At 48.3% G+C, this 22,430-nt stretch overlaps 12 protein-coding genes across 12 annotated transcripts; 5 read left to right on the top strand and 7 right to left on the bottom strand.

Moving 5' to 3' along the window:
* Positions 1–63: 63 nt before the first annotated feature.
* Positions 64–1,518, top strand: DFJ58DRAFT_758096 (Ribokinase-like protein). Its single transcript, XM_041388266.1, has 8 exons — positions 64–189; positions 248–293; positions 358–522; positions 584–758; positions 806–870; positions 921–1,159; positions 1,214–1,282; positions 1,345–1,518. Exons 1-8 carry the CDS (start codon positions 93–95, stop codon positions 1,512–1,514), a joined length of 1,026 nt encoding a protein of 341 aa, XP_041250283.1. The 5' UTR covers positions 64–92; the 3' UTR covers positions 1,515–1,518.
* Positions 1,519–2,374, bottom strand: DFJ58DRAFT_758086 (histone-fold-containing protein). The gene is made up of 5 exons (XM_041388265.1): positions 2,186–2,374; positions 2,047–2,112; positions 1,898–1,992; positions 1,785–1,853; positions 1,519–1,736 (listed from the first exon to the last, which is right to left on the bottom strand). The coding sequence occupies exons 1-5, from the start codon at positions 2,271–2,273 to the stop codon at positions 1,593–1,595; spliced, it is 462 nt and encodes a 153-aa protein (XP_041250282.1). The 5' UTR covers positions 2,274–2,374; the 3' UTR covers positions 1,519–1,592.
* Positions 2,375–3,316, top strand: DFJ58DRAFT_758084 (uncharacterized protein). Its single transcript, XM_041388264.1, has 5 exons — positions 2,375–2,417; positions 2,467–2,592; positions 2,646–2,710; positions 2,761–2,781; positions 2,838–3,316. Exons 1-5 carry the CDS (start codon positions 2,409–2,411, stop codon positions 2,857–2,859), a joined length of 243 nt encoding a protein of 80 aa, XP_041250281.1. The 5' UTR covers positions 2,375–2,408; the 3' UTR covers positions 2,860–3,316.
* A 50-nt stretch (positions 3,317–3,366) lies between these two features.
* DFJ58DRAFT_758079 (uncharacterized protein) lies at positions 3,367–4,244 on the top strand. The gene is made up of 3 exons (XM_041388263.1): positions 3,367–3,614; positions 3,724–3,741; positions 3,796–4,244. Exons 1-3 carry the CDS (start codon positions 3,437–3,439, stop codon positions 3,993–3,995), a joined length of 396 nt encoding a protein of 131 aa, XP_041250280.1. The 5' UTR covers positions 3,367–3,436; the 3' UTR covers positions 3,996–4,244.
* Positions 4,245–6,511, bottom strand: DFJ58DRAFT_903453 (uncharacterized protein). The gene is made up of 14 exons (XM_041394862.1): positions 6,390–6,511; positions 6,126–6,283; positions 5,953–6,068; positions 5,806–5,855; positions 5,729–5,756; positions 5,664–5,675; positions 5,588–5,608; positions 5,482–5,534; positions 5,242–5,420; positions 5,046–5,188; positions 4,967–4,996; positions 4,760–4,780; positions 4,486–4,710; positions 4,245–4,432 (listed from the first exon to the last, which is right to left on the bottom strand). Exons 2-13 carry the CDS (start codon positions 6,166–6,168, stop codon positions 4,666–4,668), a joined length of 741 nt encoding a protein of 246 aa, XP_041250279.1. The 5' UTR covers positions 6,169–6,283; positions 6,390–6,511; the 3' UTR covers positions 4,245–4,432; positions 4,486–4,665.
* Positions 6,512–7,023: 512 nt separating this feature from the next.
* Positions 7,024–9,753, bottom strand: DFJ58DRAFT_758076 (BOP1NT-domain-containing protein). The gene is made up of 8 exons (XM_041388262.1): positions 9,297–9,753; positions 9,094–9,242; positions 8,820–9,045; positions 8,118–8,767; positions 7,831–8,066; positions 7,643–7,776; positions 7,403–7,590; positions 7,024–7,346 (listed from the first exon to the last, which is right to left on the bottom strand). The coding sequence occupies exons 1-8, from the start codon at positions 9,696–9,698 to the stop codon at positions 7,082–7,084; spliced, it is 2,250 nt and encodes a 749-aa protein (XP_041250278.1). The 5' UTR covers positions 9,699–9,753; the 3' UTR covers positions 7,024–7,081.
* Positions 9,754–9,860: 107 nt separating this feature from the next.
* On the top strand, positions 9,861–12,011 carry DFJ58DRAFT_676027 (actin family). The gene is made up of 10 exons (XM_041383111.1): positions 9,861–9,884; positions 9,938–10,210; positions 10,264–10,462; positions 10,516–10,610; positions 10,655–10,776; positions 10,831–10,982; positions 11,032–11,149; positions 11,200–11,376; positions 11,429–11,548; positions 11,601–12,011. Exons 1-10 carry the CDS (start codon positions 9,866–9,868, stop codon positions 11,637–11,639), a joined length of 1,314 nt encoding a protein of 437 aa, XP_041250277.1. The 5' UTR covers positions 9,861–9,865; the 3' UTR covers positions 11,640–12,011.
* Positions 12,012–12,552: 541 nt separating this feature from the next.
* On the bottom strand, positions 12,553–14,045 carry DFJ58DRAFT_721645 (uncharacterized protein; the record flags this gene model as incomplete). Its single annotated transcript, XM_041384822.1, has 2 exons — positions 12,553–13,557; positions 13,617–14,045. 2 exons carry the CDS (start codon positions 14,043–14,045, stop codon positions 12,553–12,555), a joined length of 1,434 nt encoding a protein of 477 aa, XP_041250276.1.
* A 548-nt stretch (positions 14,046–14,593) lies between these two features.
* DFJ58DRAFT_319908 (Sedlin) lies at positions 14,594–15,811 on the bottom strand. The gene is made up of 4 exons (XM_041379826.1): positions 15,152–15,811; positions 15,042–15,103; positions 14,910–14,995; positions 14,594–14,861 (listed from the first exon to the last, which is right to left on the bottom strand). The coding sequence occupies exons 1-4, from the start codon at positions 15,451–15,453 to the stop codon at positions 14,769–14,771; spliced, it is 543 nt and encodes a 180-aa protein (XP_041250275.1). The 5' UTR covers positions 15,454–15,811; the 3' UTR covers positions 14,594–14,768.
* Positions 15,576–16,773, top strand: DFJ58DRAFT_721643 (uncharacterized protein; the record flags this gene model as incomplete). The annotated part of the gene is made up of 6 exons (XM_041384821.1): positions 15,576–15,986; positions 16,017–16,099; positions 16,152–16,288; positions 16,343–16,423; positions 16,485–16,627; positions 16,687–16,773. 6 exons carry the CDS (start codon positions 15,576–15,578, stop codon positions 16,771–16,773), a joined length of 942 nt encoding a protein of 313 aa, XP_041250274.1.
* Positions 16,774–16,967: 194 nt separating this feature from the next.
* Positions 16,968–21,628, bottom strand: DFJ58DRAFT_877713 (clasp N terminal-domain-containing protein). Its single transcript, XM_041394475.1, has 11 exons — positions 21,463–21,628; positions 21,349–21,410; positions 20,837–21,292; positions 20,385–20,784; positions 20,253–20,329; positions 20,135–20,191; positions 19,936–20,082; positions 18,194–19,880; positions 17,818–18,134; positions 17,628–17,759; positions 16,968–17,579 (listed from the first exon to the last, which is right to left on the bottom strand). The coding sequence occupies exons 1-11, from the start codon at positions 21,509–21,511 to the stop codon at positions 17,064–17,066; spliced, it is 3,900 nt and encodes a 1,299-aa protein (XP_041250273.1). The 5' UTR covers positions 21,512–21,628; the 3' UTR covers positions 16,968–17,063.
* A 12-nt stretch (positions 21,629–21,640) lies between these two features.
* DFJ58DRAFT_758059 (uncharacterized protein) lies at positions 21,641–22,420 on the bottom strand. Its single transcript, XM_041388261.1, has 4 exons — positions 22,229–22,420; positions 22,153–22,160; positions 21,904–22,103; positions 21,641–21,844 (listed from the first exon to the last, which is right to left on the bottom strand). The coding sequence occupies exons 1-4, from the start codon at positions 22,376–22,378 to the stop codon at positions 21,792–21,794; spliced, it is 411 nt and encodes a 136-aa protein (XP_041250272.1). The 5' UTR covers positions 22,379–22,420; the 3' UTR covers positions 21,641–21,791.
* Between the last annotated feature and the right edge of the window lie 10 nt (positions 22,421–22,430).

The raw sequence follows: 22,430 nt of genomic DNA, 5'->3' as shown, positions 1-22,430 counted from the left end.
GTAACATCATGCCCGGAAGGAACCGGCGGGTTAGCAACAGTAACACAGGCTTTGCTGTGGGGGTTTGTTTCATACCTCATACTATTCCAGATATGACGATCCGATTTGTGAGCTTTGGGATGTTTATCATTGATGAATTTTCCTTTGCAGACGAACAAGGGAAACCTACTGGAGAGACTGTGGCACCCCAGGGAAGCTAGTTACAGATTCATGCTGCTGTCAACGTCCTCACGCCATATGTCATGATAGATCGGAGGCGGAGGAACGTATGCCACTATCGGTGCTCGCATCTGGTCAGCATTAACGAGTTGTTGTTTCGTATGACTTGGATTTGTGAACGGCTCGACCTTCTTGCAGGTTGCCTCCCGATAACATTGGAATGATTATCGATCGAGGAAACGATTTCCCTCAGGACATCCAGAATCAGTTACTAACATACGGTTCTGACATATGGCACTTTCGTGACGACATGAATCGTGTTACTACTCGATCAAGGAATTCCTACAGAGGAGAATATCGAGGGTTGCTATCTCCTCACATTATGCATCTATCGCCACCGCCTGACTTTCCCATATGACAATAGCTTTGAATACATTACTCCGCGGATCAGACTCACGCCTCGCGACCTGGAAAGAACGCGGCTTACACGTCCTGCTTCGGTTCATTTCATTTGTTCACCCACGCGTGCGCTTCAAATCATATCAGAAATCCAAGAGATTGAAGGATGGAATCCGACCACAATATTTGAACCCATACCTGTTCGTGCAGGCTTCTGTCTCACAATTAATGATTGAATATTAAGCAGGATAGATGTATTCCCGAGGAGTTACCTTCACTAAAAGCAGTCCTCCCTCATATCGCAATCCTCAGGTAGGCGAGACATAGTCAGCATCGGTGTCTTCTGCTCACGCAAACACTAGTCCAAATGCTGAGGAGGCCCTGAGCCTACTTTCTCTTCCCTTGGTTGTTACGAAATCTGCTGTAGAAAATGCTGCATCGGAGTTCTTGAAGATGGGTGTGGGTAAGGAAAATAGTGGAAGCGTTATAATACGCAGTGGTGCTCTCGGCGCATACGTCATCACTTCTGACAGGAAAGGGCAATGGATTGACGCATTCTGGAGTTCCACTGAGAATATCGACAAGGTGGTCGATGTCACAGGTGATTCTTTGGGTGAGTATGTGCATAGCTGTGATCATACTGATAGAAAACCAGGTGCTGGCAACTCTTTTCTTGGCGGGCTCGCTGCGGGATTGTCCATCGCAAACGGAAACGTCTATGAAGGTTTGTCAGTGTACTCATGATGCTGACACACAGCTAATTAGATCGTCATTCACACATTCTAGCATCTCTGTATGCTTCGGTGTCAGCCTCTTTCACGGTTCAACAGTTTAGTCTTCCACACCTTACAGTGGGCTCCAATGGAGTGGAAGAATGGAACCAAGACTCTCCACATAGACGCCTTGAAGTTCTGCGGCAGCGACAAGACAGAGAAATAGAAAATAAAAATCATTAGAAGTACTGATGTACGGGGTCCGATACAACAATAATACGAATCGCAGGTACCATGAGTGTTCGCTATCGGCGTCGCCACCTAAGTTTCCGCCGATGGCTGTTGCTGCCCCTGCGGTTGAGCGAATTTTGCACGACTTGCAGCGAAAAGTTCTTCTTGCTTTGCCATAAGTTCTTCTGGCGTCATACCCGAATCTTTTATCTTGTCTGCCTTCTTCTCTCGGTCCTGGAAAAAGTCCATCATATGATAGGCGTCAGTATGAACTTCACGCACCTTTTGTTGCTGTTTGTGATCTTTGAGGACATCTTCAACTTCAGTTGTAAAGGAATCGAAGCCTAGTCGCTACAGCAAAGTCAGTGGAGCATAGAGGTCAATCATAAACATACCTTCAGTGCCGCGATGATATGCTCCGGTGCTATTGTCTTCTTGGATTCTTGCTCACATATCTCGTTGGCCTCCGATGAGATCAAGTGAATAAATTCTACCAAATGTATGAGCCCTATCGAGGCACAGGAAGATCATTGACGATGTTCACCTACACAACACTCTATGACTAGATCTCGCGTCTCCTTCGCACATGTGACCTCAGCTGGTAGTAGTTCTGAGAGCCAGGTAATGGGGATCGAATAACAGTTCAAGAGTCGGAAAATGAACTACATGCTTCTGAGACATACCACTAATCATCTTTGCGACCGTTGCCTTTGGCAGCGACAGATCTTCATCCGACGGTCCAGCTCCCGAGTGTCCTTCGCGGTCTGACATGTTTTGTACAAGTTAACGGCACGAACGCGACCAAAGGCGAATCAAAGCGAGTATGTCACAAGGTTGTATTTTATTCCTTTCTTGCCTTTTTCGAAGTCCGAATTTACTTACATCTATCCTCTATCAACAACCAAGATGTCGTCGGTGCGTCAACAAGCTCATAGTCGGATGTCATGATATTAACCCATCCTAGGTCAACCCTGTTAACCCCAAGCCTTTCATGCAGGAGCTTACCGGGAAGCCGGTATTTGTAAGACTAAAATGGGGGCTCGAGTACAAAGGATTCCTTGTCAGTACGGATGGGTACATGAACCTTCAGGTATGGACGACAAGTTTGATGCTTATTTTCTGTGGATCTAATATATTACATAGCTGGCTAACACAGAGGAATTCCAAGACGGGAAATCAAATGGTGCTCTGGGCGAAGTCTTCATCAGGTACGTGTTTCATTGTTCCATCGTTGATGCTTTTACCAGCTTTCCTGCAGGTGTAACAACGTGCTGTACATCATGAGTATCATTCCTCCTCTTCCAGTTCTCTATGCTTATATGTTTTGCGACTTTACAGGGAAGCTCCTCCAGAATGATCATGCAGTATCCACTCAAAATATCTTTTGCGACGGCTCCAGGCCATTACTCTTGTTGTATCATAGGACTTTCGAGAGTTTATTCGATCGGAGTAGGTTTGTATAGTGATTGCATGATCTATCGCGATGTAGATGCATCAAAGACCTGGATGATCGTCCGTCCTTGAACCTGCGTTTTGCAGTGGAGGGCGTCTAGACTTGAGAGATGATCTTGCATCATAATGACTAACTAACCGCAGTGCTATGGACTCGGGCTCAAATTTCAGACTTCTGTCAGTAGCGGTGGTGCCGGCTGATTTAGGTACTTTCTATTCCAGCAGTCATTTCTTCGAAGACAGCATGAATTGGTGAACATATCTTCGGACCATCCAATTTTTGGTATGAGCCTGATACCCCACAACGAAAGGTGTCATTAATGCACGGCCACTTATCTAACGGATAGACGGTTTGAAGTGGCTGCTTCTGATACTTAGTCGTTCTCGAACTTTGAACGAGTTGAATGTGTCACGTGTGTAGTATCAGCCAGAGGTCCCCTCATTTGCGAACCATTTGTGATTCCTTCCACATTGTCATTGACATGGCAAAATCAACTCGATCAAAAGTAAAGCGCTCATTCAGAGCAAAAAAACGCGATGAAGGTGTATATGCAGCAACTGAGGCTGCACGTCTCCAGAGACTCCATTCTAAATTGACGGCGAAAATTGATGATGGAGATGAGGAATTAGCAGAACCGGTGGAAGGTGATGCTGCACAAGGTTCGTCGCATTTTCAAGCTCTAAGATGGCACCAGGGGGAGCTGCATCTTTTCGCTTTTTTCAGTTTGTCTAATGCATAAATCATCCTTGCTTACATCTACCCTACCAGATGATTCTACGGCACCAGGTCTATAGGCTCTCTGGACATAATCTTGAAATTCCAACCTGACTACTCTTTTAGATGCCATGGAACTCGATGATTCCGCAAAATCGTCAACAACAAAACCATCGCGCATCTCGACTCACGGTCCAAGGAACTCGCGAAGGGAGGAGTGGAGAAAGTCAAAAGGCATGACGCCTGTACCGAAGTCGACGAGAATGAACCGCCAGGGACTACCAGCAGCGCGGCGGAAGTCTGGGCGCCCGTCACGTCGGCGATGATGCGTGGTTATTGGCGTACGACCCTATGTCTTTTCATCAGGTTACCTTACTTATCGCCGTGCCATCTGTATACCGCCACATATCCAAAAGCATTATACTTGCGATAACATAACTCGAGGTCCATCTCCACACTATCTGAGTCACAGTATATACATACTAAACAATTAGGGCGGATGAACCTATTTGATTACAGATATTTCTCCTACATTTGCAAATTGCAACTTTCGAACTAGAAAATTCCAGGGTAACACGGTGACAAAAAGCGGTATCCAGCATCCACTCAAACGGCTGAGCCAAAGCGGATGTACGGTGAAATCCGAGCGATCAAACGCCTGTCACCGTGAGGACCAGGATACTTCGAGTCTGACCCGGAGTCGACCGAAGTGCGGTCGCTGTCGCGCTCGTAAGGGGACTTGCTCCTGGCGGATTGTGATGGGCTGGAACACATTATGATTAGATCTTCCCAATTTGCCTTTAACCAAGTACGTACCCAGACAAATCCATAGTGCCCGTGACACGAATCCCTTGCTTCGTTGTCTTAGGACTGGGCAAGGGCAAAAAGCTGATAGGACCCGGCGATGAAGTAGGACTTCTAGGGCTAACTGAAGGAGAGGTGGAATTGTGATTAACCAACGACGGGTTATTGCGAACCTTCTCGCCGTTGCCTTTGTTATATGCATCGAGGCGAATAAACACACGACAGGCAGCAATAGCTCTGTGCGCCGTTATAAAAAATGACCATAAGAATAAAACAAGGCACGTACGAGACTGTAGCAGCGGGCACCTGAAATAGAGCTCAGTCAGACAAAAAAAAAAAGCAGCCATGCAACTCACCATCGCGATGCTACGTCCAGCATTTGTTTTAGCCCAGCAAAACGGAATGTAATCGTGGAAGCCACTCACACATTCATCTCATCTAGGAGTCCCAATACAAGTCAGGCTTGATTCTATAAACATTGCAACATAACTAGCTCACCGTTGAGGTTGAGAGCAGCTAAGACCTGTGTGGATGTCAGCTTGAGTGAGAGCGTATCTGAGAAGAGGACCTACGGCTGGAACGGTGTTGCAAGTCGATGTGATGAGGAAGTAAACCAAGCCGTCGCGACAGAGAAGGGTCGAAAGATCCTCATGTCTGAAACGTTTTCTCAGAACGAGTAGTGTCATCACCAAAATCACAAAGTCAAATGACATAGCTGGTAGACGTTGAATGAGCTGTGAAATATAGTGGAGGACTTGGGTCACTTGCTGTAGGCGTAGTTCAGGCTCAGGAGGATGTGGTTTGTCCTGACAACCACACAAGCCCTAGCCTGGTGATCCCATGATGCTTGTACGGTCGTTATGGTGCAAATTAGGATCGCGCACTGTCCAAATGACAGGGCAAGCATTGACAGAACTGCCTGGCGTTTCCACTCCCAAAGCGCCATGCTTCGGAGGTGAGATCAACCAGTAGCTTACAATAAATGATATAAAGTGAGACAGTACTTACGTTCTGATCATCAGTGAAGTGGAGGCACCTAGAATTGTTAAATTGCCTGCGATCTGCGAGTATCATATTAGTTTCAATCGGTCTAACGACGTTTCCACTAGCTCACAAAAGTAAATGTGTACAGAGCCTTCAGTCGGATGGCCAATGTCAGCCGTAGTATGCATATGAGAAACAGCACACACATTACAATCAATCTAACCGAAACCGAGGATGAGTTACTTTATATTTGAGGGAAACGCGTTGTTACCTTCATGGATACATTAACGAAGATGATCCTGGAGTTGACTTGAGTCAGCAATACGAGGGGATAGCTTAGCGGCTTACAATCCAATGAAAGCAAGGAGCATGCTGTAACGGCACAGAAAGAAGAAAACTTTAGACCGCATAAGCATCAGAAAATTGCCAATGGGTAATACACATACTCTGTGACAGTTAAAGTCAGACAGGATCATAGGTGAGGGAGAGACGCACCAAAGGCCAAGTCAACTTGCGCCTACCCAAGAATATAGATAACTCGAATCTGCCAGTTGTGCAGATTTCCCATATGTAAATTCCAAATAGGACATAGACTGCCTTGATGAAAGGGACTGCAAGGGCAGAATGATCAGAGTAGGAAATTCCTAGAAATTCAGCATGATACTCACCACCTTCTGCTTCTATTTCCTTTGGGGTTTTCCAGTCAACCATTGTGATTGACTCGGGACGATGTAGCGAGCGACAGTGAGGAAGCCAGTAGGTGAGGGAGCAACTAGTGAAGAGCAAACTGAGTCTCTTTGGATACTCCGTCGGATATATATACCTCCTAGATAAGGTATTCAAGAATTAATATTCAGTCCTGATCGACGTGGCGTCGAGACCTCTTTCGGTCGCAGTAAGAACCAAGAAAGTGTTCATTGGACTGTACGTACCTCCCAAGCACGCATTGCAGAGGTGAATTTCCTTGTACGGGGCTATTTATTTTGTGTTAGTACTTAGTCGTCATGACTGAGCATGTCAGCATCTTTCAAGTTATCTAGCAGCGGAGTCGCCACTAGGTAAATGCCACCAAGGTACCAGATGCGACCGTTAACGCCAGAGGTGCTTGAAGGTGTGATGACTCATTTGTGGTACTCTTGCTTGGCTGTCCAGTGGTCATTTCATGTACCTGGTTTCCACTGAACGAAGAGACTGGAAAGTATCAACTCATCGGAGTGTGCAAATGCGGGACTGGCTTCTGGGAATATACTTGTACTGGACTGCTGGATCGGCGCCGCGACTCATGATCTTAGTAGCAATAGCAGAATGATTCTCCACTAGGTGATATCTAGTTAGTCTGTTGATTTGCACGAGCAGCTCTCAAACTCGGCGGATGTTGGAGATCCTGCCGGAGATTCAAAATGAGAGATGGGTCATGAAAAAAATCGACATCGAGCTACACACCGCATTACTATGTCACTGGTTAGTGACACCCTAGCACTATGCCCAGTTCTGGTGATATACCATAGTGTGGCGGTTTGATACCCACGTCAGTCATGCTCAGGTTCACAGTCACACTATTTCGAAGATTCGAACTCAACAAAGGAATTCTTTCATAGTCGAAACTCAGACAAAGGGCTTATCTTCAACTACACCACAGTGAAACACTGCCATCCGCCCCTGCGCTAACCAACCATGGTTGCTTGCTGACCCACTTGATTTGGAGTACACCAAGTCCCTCCTGAACATCATGGCCGCGCAGTATCTTGAGCGGTACGATTAGCGGATCCGTCATAAGATCACTAAAGACCCTTGCGTGGAAAATTTGGATCGAGCCGTCATCAGATGAAGAAGCAAAAAGAGGGTAGGTTGGGTGGAAATGCAGTGATCGAATGGCTCTTGAGTGATAGCTAGTGGCAAGTCGCCGAAATTAACAACCTACTCTGAAACGAAACGAACAACCTACCGAAGAACTTTGTACGGTTTTTCGCTTAGTTCTAGATCGAACCAGCATAGCTTTCGGTCGTAGCCGCCGACAATGATGTGGTCGCCGGAGGGATGTACGTCCATCGACGATATCCATTTGATGCCAGGCATAAGAGTTTTCAGTAGCTTCTGCTCAGCCAGATTATACAGTCTGACGTAACGTTGGGTCTAATACATTGGAATGAACGCAAGAAGGAGCTCGAACAAGTGTAACACGTACCGCAACGAAAAAGTGGGGCTTCGTAGGATGGAATAATACCATCTGAACAGCACCCTTGATTTTTTTGAACGGTGACTGCGAGTGTCGGCGTGAGATCTGATGCATCCAGACACTGCCTTGAGTCTCGCTGCTGGCTGTAAATGAGGGCCTATTAGCGTTTAGAAGTACTCGCGAAATCTTTTGCTTACAGACTGAAGCTAGATAATCCCCCTTTCTGTGCCAAGTCAACTGTCTTGACAGTCCAGATGCACTTGGTAGTTCAATGGTCAAGATGGGTCCGTCTTCAGCAGCTCCGGATGTCGATATCCATTTAATTGACGACTGAGTGGCAGGCGGAAGAGTGGCGGGTGCCAAGGTTGACTGTGTCATGGTCAACAAGGCAGGAGAAATATTTGGGGGTATGAAGAAATGTAGTTGTTCCTCCCTAAGGCACTTGTCAGTAATGCGGTGATCGTGGCGAACAACTAATCCTTACGTTCCGGCGACAAAGAAACAAGCGTCAAGTCTTGGGCACCATTCAATGGCGCCAACTTTGCTGCCCAAGCTCCAACGCTTAACCTCTCGCCCCACGTTAACCTCCCAGAGGCTGATCACTCCGCTCTCGTCACCACTAGCCACCCACGCGCCATCAGGACTTATGCTCAAACATCTGACTCGTGCTTTAGTATGCATGAATTGCAGTGATTTGTAGTTGGGGAACGGCCGTAAGCTATTCGGACTTGGTAGTTTTGGCAGTAGGCTGTTAGGGTCGACATTAAGCTTCACCCTCTGTATCCGCGGTGCAAGATATAGATCAAGCTGGCGGTTGAAACGTTGCTTGATGAACTGGTCGTATGCGGGAACCAGACGAAGCGCAGGATACTTGTGTGGGAGGTAGTCTCGTTCACGGTCTTCGGGGTCAGTATTCTCCCACTGTTTCCGCTCCTCTTCAGTTGGCAAGTATTCTTCGGGAGGGTTGTAGGATTCGGAATGCGTAGGAAGCTTTGGTTTGGGTGCTGGTAACGGGGGCGGTTGATTAGACGGTGGCTCGTTCCATATAGCATAGAATTGCTGCTTTTTATCCGCTGCAGTAGGCTTAGATCCCACGATTCGACCCTGGCGGATGGCACGAACAATCTTCATGATCTGGAAAGAATAAAATAAAGAAGTGTAACATGGAACCTAGGGGAAAGCAGACCTTTTGCTTCTCCCATTTACTTGGTAGCCATCTGCGCTTTGGTTCTGGGGCCGATGAGAGAGGCATGACTTCTTCTTTGCCTTTACCAGTGAACCACTCGATGGTAGGTTCATATGGGTCGTATTCGGCATCAGGATTTTCCCCAGCCTGCAATCTGCGGATAATGTCTAATTCCTCAGCGGACAATGGTTTGTCCATTTGGGCATTTTGGTCAAAAGCAGTTGTCCTGCAACATATGAGTGTATGACATGACCAGAAGGAAAGCATTGCGTACCATGAATTGGGATCTTCTACTGTTTGAAGGAATCTATCCAGTTCATCGCCTTTAGCTGGACGCAACACTCTTTTGCCATTTATATTGTAGCCCAAGTGAGGTAGGTCATCATACCAGTGCATCGGTATATTTCCAACACGGTTGGGATCCTGAGGGATTGTTACATCACAAAGATGTGTAGGAAAAAGTTACAATCCACTCACATCTTCTGTCGAGGAGTCCGAATCATAGTCAGGTTCGATCTCTGGGTATACAACTTTTGTTTGTCCGGTGATGTCAGAAACCACCTTTTTAGATTTTGGGAATATATGCAAGTCTGAGTCGGCGTCAGAGTTTTCATCAAGGGTGTTTTCTTCGTCAAGGTCATCCACGTCCTCCTCTTCCTCCTCTTCGTCGCTTTCTTCGTCGCTATCACTGGCAACATCAATTTCTGGGAATTCATCTACGTCTCCATCGTCTGACGCATCGTCCCCCTCCCGGTCCTCATCCTCCGCTTCGTCTTCGCTCTGCATCTCCAAATCCACTGCACCGGTAAAAGGACCTTTCTCGACCTCTTCCTCCTGCTTACGCTTGTTCCGCATTTTCCCAAGGCCAGTGACTGCCATCTTTTAGGAAAGAGTCTCGAGAAGGGACAGTACTAGGGAAGTTTCTCAGGTGAAGGATCATACTACTTCACCTTGACTTCACCATATCATTTTTCGTACAGAGTCACGTGACCACTAGATGTTTGTTAGATCTGGATCGGGCATACTACACTCTAGCATAAACCGCGATGGTCAACTACGGAGGAGGTCAGTAATCGTCGCTGGATATACAAATAATGACTTTGACACATTTTACACAGATGAAGTATCTGCTTTGGTTCTTGATATAGGCTCCTCATCCGTACGCGCAGGGTACGCCGGGGATGATATCCCCAAGGCCATTATCCCGTCGTTTTATGGCTATAAGGCGACTACAGGGGATGGCGATGTGCAGATGAGCGGAAATGCACCAGAAAACTTTGAGTCAACACCCAAACAAACCCCGAGTGATGCGAAACTTTACCTCGGGCAGAATGGCCCTTCGATCTGGAGAGAGGGTATGGAAATTGGGAACCCTGTACGGGATGCGTTGAGTAAGTAACTTTACATTCTATTCATTGATAGTATTGATATCTAAACTATGCAGTTTTTGACTTCAATCCGGTCCCTGCTTTGATCTCGCATGCGCTGGTCGACGTTATGCGAGTCAATCCTTCAGAACATCCCATCCTCGTAACCGAGCCGGCTTGGAACACACCCGCAAATAGAGAAAGAATGGCAGAGATTATGTTCGAGGAGTTCCATGTTCCTGCCTTCTACATTGCCAATACTGGCGTTCTGAACGCGTAAGATTTGATTCGCTTGCTATGTGGCGCTGATGTCTTCAATCTTGGAGCAGTTTTGCAGCAGGGAAGGGCTCAGCACTAGTAATCGACGTTGGGCATGCAATGGCCAGCATCACCCCAGTAGTTGATGGCTTCGTACTACGAAAGGGTGCGTCCATTGTGTTTGACTTTTCCCATTCTCACATCCCGTAGGCTTGGTATCGTCTGCACTACCTAAACTTGTCCAAGCTCATGCCCGACACATCCTCAGTAATCCCACACAGACGCGTCGGGGAATTGAACTTCTCCCCCATCAACTCATCGCTAACAAATTGGTGCGTTGTTTATCATGCCCGAGTTACTCATTTTAACAATGCGACACAACATAGCCCGTCGAACCCGGTGCACTACCAAAGTTTTCTCTCCGTGAAGACCGTATACCTGGAACGACGGAAAGCTGGAGGGTTTGGTGCGAGGGTCGTGAAGTCGAAGAGTGGATACAAAGCGTTGCTGGTGTTCTTGATCAGGGATGGAACGACCAGTGGGTTGATTTCGCGCACGTTTGCGATCTTTCTCATCGTGTATCACAGAGCTGCGGCGTCTCGTCCACCACGCCAATACGAGTTCCCGACAGGCTATAACATGTACTTCGGGCCGGAGCGATACCAAGTTGGCGAACAGTTCTTCTTCCACTCACCGCAGCTAGTGGTACGTTGTCTCCATACTGAACCGATATGAAAGACGCTCATTCTTTGCAGGCGCAAAATCCAAACCTTCCAAAGAACATCCCTACCTTGCTTTCAGAGTCTCTTCGCGCCTGCGATCCGGATCTGCGGCAAGTTCTCATGGGAAATGTGGTTCTCACTGGCGGAGGCAGCCTGTTCCCCGGTTTCGCTGATCGCTTGGAGGCAGAGCTATCAAGGAATTTCCCCCACGTGAGTGAAGCGCTTTAAAACATACACCATCGATCTAGAAGTGCGTCTGCAGGTCAAGATCCATGCTCCTGGTAACCCCATCGAACGAAGGTATGGTGGTTGGCTAGGAGGAAGTATTCTAGCGAGTCTTGGCACTTTCCATCAGCTGTGGATTAGTAGAGAAGAGTGGCAGGTATGCATCGCTTCGTGTTCCAGTGCTGGCTTCTGTTGATACGGTATCTTAGGAGCATGGTAAGCCTATTGTGGGGCAGAGGTGTAAATAGGCTTGTCATATTGGGGAGTTAGCTGCTGGTAGGGCACATTGTGGCTGCGGAAACGCAACTACTTCAAGTTAGCCTACACCGCGGTCCTCGTGTTTGTCCTAAAATATATGGTAGACTGTTGTGGCAGAAACCGCATGTCCGCAGCCGCAGGAATGTGGGGCCAGGTTGCCACCCTTTTTCATTCACTATATGGTGTACGCTCCACGACAAAGTTCCCTGGCGACGCTTGCACTGCGAAATGTGCAAATACATACATTGTCTTCAAGGGCCTTTCATCGCATGCTTAGACTCAACGTCGCTTCAGCTGGGGAATTTCTGACGGAGCAAAAGTTGATATCCCTCAAGCCTCACTCAGACTGACATCGTTCCGACTTCCACCCAACACATTTTACAGCAGAGCAGATACACATTCGAACAACGGCTTAAATGAACAACCGTACAAGTATGAAACAACAGCAAACCAGAGTAAGTAAGCAGGCTTGACGTGCACCCGCGGAAGTTCAACTCCCACCAGTGCCATAGGCCATACTAATAGCCCTCCCTAACACGAACCCAAAAGGTGGAAGGTGAGATGAAAAGGGGCTCCGAGTACTACTAGGCATCAAAAGCCCACACGCAAAGTAGCTAAAACACTCGCCAGGGAGTAATAGATAAGGTCGAACGTAAAACGTAAGAGCGAAAGGTGAAATGAATGAAGGGAAGGCCTGGGTAGAACAAAGCGCTAGCACTAACGTGTCCGTTCCAACGTAAAGCTCCAGGGTTGGATTTAACACAAGGCAGTTGTTGTTGTTGCTGATGATGATGGTGATGATGTTTTTGTCGTAAAGAGTGTAATGTTGGAGTCAAAGAGACGAGTCATGACGAAATATTGAGTTGGTTGAACTTTGAAATAGGCCGAAACGAGCGAGCGTGTTTAGTATGCCTCGATTGCCTCCCTGCGCTCGCGAGCACCCATGAGAACGCCCAGGCCGCCGATAGCCTTACGGCGCACGCGCGTGGCAAAGTTCTTGGGTCCTAATTCATCAGCACCAGAAGGCGGACCACGAGGCTGTCTCAAAGGGCCGATAAATTTATGTGCGACGGGAACGGGCGAAGCAGATAAGATAGGTCGTCCCATTCCCAGCCCCTCGTACAATTTCTTGGTTGCTTCCTCGCGGGGCGACAGCGGCGATGTGTCTAACGAAGATGAGGAGTGAGGGGTAGTGGGGTTGGAGAGCGAGGCAGAACTTGAAGTTGAGTAGGCATCCTCGTGCTCGCTGCCAGAGTCCAAGGCAACGACAGGGAGCGTGCGCGAAAGAGGTGCCGTAAAGCTCAAGGGGCGCGGGCGCGCCCTGCTAGCAGACGTAGCACCACTTCCAGGAGGTGAAACACGTTCACCAGGAGGTGGTGTGATTTTAACACTCGGCGAAACAGCAGAGACCGTGCGGAGACCACTCAAAACTGAATTAGTGGTGCTTCCACGGCGCCAAGACACAGCGACATCCGACTTGGAAGGTATATTGTCTTTGATTGTGTGTCCATTGCCGCTGGGCAAGGAATTTCCGAGTGACGTACCACCACTAATCACAGTGGTTTGCCCGGGAGGAGATGATCCCCTAATCGGAGTCTCAGGACTACTCGGGAAAGCGACACTAGAGGCGATACGCGCGCCGGCTCGTCCCCCTGGCGCAGCCGTCATTAGCACCTGCTCCTCAAGTGGGGGAGTTTGAACTCCGAGCTGAGCCTTCAGAAGCTCAGCCTGACTAGGACGCCGCGCAGGCGGAGAGCCACCAGCAGGTCGGATATCAAAGCTTGTTTCAAGAGGACCTGCAGTGGCGGGAGGAATCGTGGCACTTGCACTCCTGTTCTGCATCTGCTGGTGCAAAGCGTGCTGAATTAGGATAGCTTGAGCACGAGCATTACGTTGGGCCTGCTCAGACTAGAACAGTGTATGATCGTCGTTAACATGCGTGTGAAAGATCAAATAAATCAACAAACCTGTAACCGTGCAATTTCCAATTGCATCATCTGCATCTGCTGATACGCATGCAACTGAACCTCGCTAGGATTTTGTGGCTGCACACTCTGAGAATAAGAGGGGTAAAATGGAAGACTGTTCGGATTGAGGGCACTCTGAGCAGCCATTTGCTGCTGTACGAAGCGGTTGTTTGGGCCGTCTACTGCGGCAGTCAAGGGACGAGTTGCCTGATTATTGATGTACATGTTCTGCGAGAAAAGCTCGGCAACTTCATCCATACCATCCTCCTCCTCTACGAAAAGAGAGTGTTGGTTAGACGCAAAGCGTGGGACGTTGAATGAACCGCCCAGAGCGGCAGTATGAGGACCAGACATGGACGTAGAGCGTACACCTCCAGTACGAAGACCATTGAGAAGGGAGGCACGGTTGTTGGACTGCATAGTGGCCATAGCTGAGACAAAAAATGGGAAGGTTGCGTAGAGAGCGCGAGTTGGGCAATGGCCTTTGTACTAAAACGACACTGAAAGAATTATTGGACAAGACAGATTATGTTGTTGATAGGCGATGGAATGTTACAACTAGAGCAAAGTTAGGGAGAAGACCAATATGAAACCGGTGAACGTACGAGCAATGGAGGTATAAAAGTCTCTTTAAAATGAGATTCACGCAGGAAAGTTCTGTCTGCTGGCTGTCGCAAGCTGGATGAATTTATGATATGTAGAGTCCTGTGGACGCCTGAACTGAAAGAAATAAAGAAAACTGTTTTATAGGATTTTATAGGATTTTTATGAATGGCAAGGAGAAGCTTATTATGCTGTGGATGATGAAAGAGAAAGGGAAACCAAAGCAAGCGGAGAGAAATTGGACGAATCGAGAGATACTAAAGTAGCCAACCGATATAACAAGTGGCAGTGCTACATCAGTCATCCCCCCTAACACCCCCTATAGTCGTCGTTAACGTCGAGCTCGGCACACAGCACTCAAGCTCACAGCCTCCTTGTTTTAAAACTAGTATTGCTCAACCTGGATCTCGGTAATTCACTCCACTACAGAGTCTAACTGCATTCCCTGGTCCCTATGATAATAACCGTACACGTGTATGCCGTGTAATGAAAGTTATTGTCTTGTTCCCCACATTTGGACAGCCTGTGGCCTCTCCTCAGGTACCGATGTCAAAGATATTTTTTCGCACTCGCCCGAACCCGTGTATCAAACACAGTACTGCGTATCGGTGAATGTGCCGTGTGGAATGGGTTCAACATTGTCTGCCGATCGGGTCAGACAAACTCCAGACTCATCCGCGGGCGACTAACCTTGAGGTATAATTCCCAGACATCGTGGAAGAAGGACCGGATTCCATCATCATTCTTAGTCTCATGCAGCAGTATGAATTTCATGTCTAACGCGAGGATGAGAATAATAAACGAGAGAAGGCGTCAACGTACTGCCTGGGGTAATGAACGCAGACACCGTCCATTCATTGAATTTATCTACAGATTTCAGATACCTGCCATGATCAGTGAAGCATATAATGATAAGGAATGTAATAACTTACATGGCGCTTTCCTTTCGCATGACATCTTCAATAATGTCCAGACTTGCGTTGGCAATCATTTGGATCACATGTCGATCTTGCCCTCCGCCCATCCTCACACTGCCACCTTGGACGTGATGAGACTGCGTAGCGCTCGACGCTCCTGACAACGCCGTCAGCGTGCCCGCAAACGCAGAAGTAGACCATGTAGGCAAGTTTGACGAAAGTGACGAGGACGTTGGCTGTGGTAGCTTAGTAGAGTAGTGCGTCAAACTGTATATTGGCGTATCAGACGGAGAGAGCAGGAAGAGATGATGAGACATTTAGTCGTCGTGGCCTATGATGAGCCAGCGCTAGCCCTGACAATGTTGTTTACGATCAATGAAATTGTATTAGGTTGGACGTTGCGGTCAACCGTGACATACACGCTCTTCCGAACTTGCTCATGTCGAAAAGGTGCTTGCATGTATTTCACCGCTCTATCATACAATCGAAATGCAACAGTCGCCTGGCTCATTGCAATACCCTTTGCCAATTTAATTCTTCTCCACAACTAAGACCATTCTCGTCACTGCCAGCACGAATCGCGACCCCAGTCACGGCTAGTATCAGTTCACAGCCAGCCTTCCTTCGATTTGCTCGTACGCAACTGCGTAATGCAACTCATAGAGACCTGCTTCGTTTCCGGTATAGTTCCTCCCGTCGTCCACCCCGCAGGCCAAACTGGCTAGATTCAATAAACGGAAACGTCATATTCGTGGCCATCATCGCAATAAACGCTGGCGTTTTTCTTCTCTGGCAAGGCGCCAAGTCCACATACGTTCGTACTGGGCGCTACGCTCTCATTAAGGCCAAGGTGTAGGGTACAGCTGACAGTCATCCACAGCAAACCACTCGCGACCCCACGCTCTGGATTTTCCTCCGGAACAACTTTTTAGTGAATTGGGAGAACATAACCTCCGGTCGCGTGTGCGTCTGACTCTTATTGGGTGATTTAATCGTTACCTGATTCATCGGGCAGGTGGACGCTCATCACCTCATGCTTCTCCCATCAAGACATAGAGCACGCATTGTTCAATGGTCTTTCATTCTACTTCATGGCCCCTGGCGTCATGCAAGTCCTCGGGAATTCGCGTTTCTTGGGACTCTACTTTCTCGGTACGGTATATTTGTCCTTCTCAATCACGCGACGCTTTTAACGAAAAACATCAGGCGGCATCGCATCCAGCGTGACGAGTCTCGTATGGAACCGTTTCTACAAGCATGAGTCCATCTCTTCACACGGCGCAAGCGGTTTGTCCATCTCCTCACCCATTCATTAACATTCCTCTTCATCCACTGAAACGTTGTGTAGGCGCAATATTAGCAACCATTGCGTTTTACGCCTGTGCATTTCCAAGGACGACGTTTTTAATATTCTTTGTCGTCCCTTGTCCTGCGTGGGCGTTCCTTCCTGGAATCCTCGCGTTTGATGTATATAGAACTGTTACAGATGCTGTGAGTCGATTTCGTAATTTGTTGTGTTATCTTGTCAATTGAATTGATTGATGTTGCAGAGAACGACAACGGACACAGCAGGTCATGTCGGTGGAATGCTGTCAGGCATAGGTTTCTTCTTATGGAGAGTGGCTCTTCGTCGTTAGACTTGCCAAATCCTGCTGTGATGGCATTTATGATGCCAACTACCTCCACTCAATCAGACGAATCGGATCCATTACGCAGTGTGAGGTGTATTATATAAAACAGGACCGGCGTTGCAAGTGCGAAATAGAGAGAAAAAATGAACGTGATATATCTACGGCGCCAGTAATACACATCAAACAGCATAAAAAATAGCAACGGGAAAAAATAGACATACCAACGAGAGTGTTAATTCCGAAACATATACATGTCAATCACTGAACATAAGCATATCATGGAATACCGTGAGCATTCACTCTGATGCACGACCTTTCTCTCTCTGCGGAGTATTCATCAGCTTGTCCAACCTCCCCATCTGACTCTCCAGCTTCGTCATTCCAACGCCGTTGCCATCTACGCCAAGGACCCTCGCGTCATGCTTATCAAAGTAGTACGTGAGCAGGTTCTTCTTGTTATCATCGAGCCCATCGAGCAACGCGAAGAGATGAGTCTCGTCCCGGAGCACGAGCTGCGCAGCGATGATAGTAGCATACGCGGCTTCGCGAATGACGAGAGTGGTGTCCTTTAGCGCTGCCATCAAGGTAGATTTTAAGCGTGGAAGTTCCTCCTCGAGCACTTCGGCGGGCAAGCGCATGACGAATTTGCCCACGGCGATTAGTCCAAAGGCGTGTGATGCGTCTTTGGCACTCGTATCTGACGAAGGCTCGGCTAGGAACGTACGCAGGCTGCCGTGCATCGTAGTTAGACCATAAACAGGTTCGATGCGAGTTGCAAGGGCATCGCGAATTGTTTTAGTTGCTTCAAGAACCTGGAACTGTCGTGAGCATAGAGGACACCAGCATGGGATGAGATTTACATCAACAGCATTACAGTACCGCACATTAAACAAAGTCGCGAATATATCGGCTTCCCGACCTTCCACGAATGGTGCTTGACAGCTCAGCAATTCCCAGAGAACTATGAGGCCGTATTCAAGTTGCTCTGCATCCTATTCAAATAGGTCAAATGAGTAATCAATGGCACCAATAAAAAGCAAACTAGCGCACCCTTGAAGGATCAAGAAACTTAATTAGAGCATTGAATAGCCGTTCAAAACTTTTTTCCTTCGTCCATATATCAGGAATCAATGGAGGAAGAGAGCGACTGATGCCAAGGAAAGGCGAAACAGTGGAAGGAAGTCCCAGTCCAGGACTCAGGGGAGACGTCGTTGCGGAAGGTATGGGATTGCTGCTGCACAACAACGCCAACTTTTGGAGAACTCGAATGTCAGTTTGATCGCTCTCTAGTGCGGCAATATAGTCGTTGAGTTCTTGTACTCGATCTTCAGCTACAGTTGCTTTGAGGGGTGTGGCATGTCCGAGGGCTGCGTGCATAAATCCAAAATCAGATAATAGCAAGGATTTGTAACTAATGACAACTCACTGGACGTGCGTTTCAACCACCAACCAGTCTCATGCACCTGGTCTTGAACTGGTTTCACGAGGTTGTCTACAGCTTTAATGTTTGCAGGACTATTCTTGAATAACGCTGCCTGGCGGAAGATGGCTGCGGTTCGGTTGTCAGGAGTCACAGGAGGAGCCAAGCTTCGTATTATCGCTGGCGCATTTTGCACTTTGGGTTTTGGCGTCGCAGATCCGCTACGTCCAAGGAGCAGCGACGGAGGAATTGTAGAGTGCTGGTTATCCTCACCGTCCGGGTCGTTTAGCTCCAGCAATCGCTCCGCAGCACTCTGTGCTTGCTCTGCTCGAGCTATAAGAGCGTCTTCGACAGGTGCTATCTCTAAAGGTTTTCTATTTGACAATGTATCAGAACTAGTATAAGGCGTTGAATGATCCGAGCGGGGAGAGTATGAGCGTTGTTGACTGGATGCCGGAGGATACACCTTGTAAGGAGTCGAGAAGGACATGAGATTGACAGATTCGTCATCCATCTCAGAATCACTGTCATCGGGTATTGGTATAGCGGTCGCTAGTAAGAGCGTCTGTTCATCATCAATATCGGGCATCACAGTCGACTGGCGAGCCGGGACTGGAATTGGAACTGGGGGTGCATGGTACCGAGGGGTTGGTGAGTCGTGGTAGGAATCCGAAAGATTCGGCTGCGCAGTTTTACGGATGGTAGATAAGTGACTAGGGGGGATGGGTGGGACAAGAGGAGAAGATCCTCGACGTCGGTTTGCTTCGGGGCTGGATGACACCGACGAATCGGTGGAGGAACGCGAATGCGACGTCAGGACCGCGCCAGAGCTTACGGTCCGAGGCATAGTACCACCCAGGACGCGTGATTTTGATGGTGTGAGGGGGGAAAGGGATGAACGAGGGGACAGTGAGGACCTCGAAGCTGGCGATGGCGAGCTGCGCCCATTTGAGGGTTTAACCGTGGGGCTTATTGGCGAGACAACTCTCCGTGCTGGAGGTGATGTTGCACGTGTCGCGTGCGATGAGGACGTCGCTTGATGTCTCAGAGTAGGGGGCGCAGTTGCAATCGCTTTGGCCTTGGCACGACTGGCGGCAATCGCGGCTGCAACACTGCTCTTCTTGACATTTGGTGTGCTTGGTGTAGTTGCAGGAAGATTGGCAATAACTTGAGGGTCTGGACATGCCTTCTCCAGCTGTTTGCGTGCTATGGGATCAAGAGACTCGAGAATTATAGTTGCCCTGTCATGCCAGACAGCGTTGAATTCCCAAAATGTACTGCGGGCTGTTTCCTTGACAGCAGGATTGGGATCAGCCAACGCTTTCTTCAAGGACTTCTCGAGGATTTCCACACCACCATTCGCCTCTATATGTGATCTCGCCCGTGTCCCATGTAGCTGGATATAGTGGGTGATGTGGGATACTACGAATGTTCGAGATTGCACCGTCTTTTCTTGGAGAGTGTTCCAAAGGAGGGAAAGAAGAACTCGAGGATGTGCTGAAGCATGCTCCATTATGACCGAGAGCGATCGCTGGGACTGTTGAGCAGCAATTTTCTTGGTAAATCCTGCCATTCGGAGCAAATTCGTATACAACATTTCACAAAACGGATCAATCCCTAGGCCCAACGCAATGGCCAGCTCAGAATAAAGGGAGCAGGTGTTTGCAGAAACCGTTGTCCGCAAACTGACGAGCTGAAACAAAGGAGAGCTGTGTGTAAGACGTTTTTGGCAAGTTTTGGATACTTACCGTTTTTATGGAGGACTGCATGAATCCATCTTTTAGGCATTGAAGGAATACATCGGGATATCTTGTATGGATGTTTCCAGAGAGCATACCACGAACACGCTGAATGGCACGTTCACGGGCAGCCCAGTTATGTTCTGTTTCCTTTCCCTATGTCGCAAGTTAGGAAGGCTGGCCAATTTTTCAAGGGTGTCGACAGTACCTCGAACGATTTTGCAAATGCTAGAAATTCGTTTTCCAAATCTCGGCTAGATGCAATCTATAATCGTTGCTCAGATAAATTTCCTCAAGGTGAGGTGCGATAATAAAGTAGAACATACGAAAGCAGGTTCAACCGTACTAGCTGCCTCGCTTGAAGGTTGTGACGACAAAGGCGGAGAAAACAACTGCGGCTCGACTTGGCGGCCTCGGAATCTCTCTCGTATTCCCTTGACTTATTGCCCTCGTCATACCAGGCGTAGCTCCGGATGCCGCGCCAACCGTTGGCCGACGATTCTGTTGCAGCATCATGCTTGGAGGAATGTACTCCTTCTTTGCGTGGGGCTCTCCACTACCCGCGGAGCCCTCGCTCTGGGGTGTGCTTGCTCCAGTAGCACGACTGGAATGCATGAGCTGTGATTGGATATTATCAACCATCGCTTTGCGTACCCCCTTCTTCGTCAGCTCTTTCTTGAGGTCTGAGCGAGCAGCGTCCGTCACGCCCGGCCCAGTAAAGAGCTCAATAACGGAAGGCGTTGCGCATGCCCGAACATTGCCATCCGTGTCTTCTAAAGTGTCCACTAGTAATGAAACGTACGGTCGAACAGGAAAAAGATGGTGAGCTCGGCGGATGTGCACGAGGACGAGTAATGACTACGGTAGAGTGTGAGAATTCCGTCATACCAACTCAGAAGATCCTACTTACTTGTTCTCGGACTCTGGCAACCTTGCTTCCAAAGCCGTTATCTCTGAAGAAACGTTCGAATATCGCAAGTGGCGTTTCGGGACCCCCCTTGCTATCCTTCATCTTTGAACCAGATGGAGCTCTGAACGCCAGTCCACCGAGGATAACTAGTGTTTCACGCGCCTTATCACGAGCCTTTTCGCGGGTATCACCGAGACGCTCGATGACACCAGGAGCGGGAAGGAACGCATTCATAATCTGGCGGAGAACCATCAAGTCATGCGACGCTCCGGGAGTGGAGGACGTGGAGGACGATGCTGATAATGGGCGTGCATTTGCGTTTGGGACAACATTGTTACGCGAAACGATCAAGGGAAGTAGAGGAGGAAGGGCAGAGAGCGTGGCGGTTGTTAGATGTTGATTTGAGATACGAAGACATGCTTTGAGGGCAGAGATGACTGGTTCTGGTTCGGTGATCTAAGTACCAACCAGTTTATGAGGCTCAGCTCATTGACCAAGTAACCGACACGTACTTCTATGCCCGACTCGAACTCTGCCTGCAGTTTCGTAACAGCATCAACCTTTTGGTCAACGTCTGTGGACACTGTGAGTTCTGATGGCCGGGATTCCCAAGGCATACTACCAACCGTTGCTTTTGCATTGATTAATTAGCTTTTCGAGCCTCTCGGTGCTCATGGTTGTTTGAGAGGAAGAGAAACCGGTTTCGTAGGCGCGAATTTAATCGAGCTCAGTAAGTCCCCAAGGTTTACTGCCGTCCGCGGATGTGGCGGAGAACAAATTGAAGCACTTCTCGCGACGGACTTATTCAACGAAACCGATTTCTCACTATAATTTACATTAGAGTCATACAGTCTATCGTGACGTAGTATGCAACGTTTCTTTATTCACAACCTGCTTCGAATATTTTCCACCAGGGCTTAACCAGGGCACTTGGACACGTCATTCGCTCTTTTTATCAGAATGACCTAAAGATTTCCCAGGTTGTACGTAGTCGCGGATACGCTGCTTCTGATAGGAAATCAGTCAGAGACCTCATCGCGGCATGGACTAGAACAAGTTGAACCAACCAAACCTTTCAGTTCGGGGAAACCACCCTCGATCTTCCTGTCCCACATCAATTGGGGGGGGACTGCCTTCGAGGTTGAGCCAGACCCTGAAACGACCTCCAGTTTCCTCAGAGTTCAGAGGAATTATGGATATCGCCTTCAAGGCTGGAGGCGGGAATGTAAGGAATAGCTCTGTGGAAACCCAAGTCGCTCGATGGAGCCTATAAGCAATGAATGAAGTTGGAAGTTAGCAGTACTCATCCCCCTTACCATCGACACTGGATAGCAGATAACACATCAATCACAGTAAGACGATCAGTAAGCTTTTATAACAAGTACTGCGTACTCGGTCGCAGAATTCTATGATAATGCTGGGTGACGCCAATGGAACCGGTGGAATGAAAGTCGACGAGTCGAGAGTAGGATTTCCTTTGGCCTGCTCTACATTGTCTTGTTCACTGGGCAGCGGACAGGATATACCAACCGATTCTGCCATCGTGGCGAATGATGGAGTTGATGTCGACAGCAATGATCAGTGATAAGTAGGT

The sequence above is a fragment of the Suillus subalutaceus genome, assembly GCF_016647625.1.
Source record: "Suillus subalutaceus strain FC151 chromosome Unknown DFJ58scaffold_4, whole genome shotgun sequence".
NCBI lineage: Eukaryota > Fungi > Basidiomycota > Agaricomycetes > Boletales > Suillaceae > Suillus > Suillus subalutaceus.
Note: the sequence above shows the minus strand (reverse complement) of the source record. Positions and strands in the feature narration are given on the sequence as shown.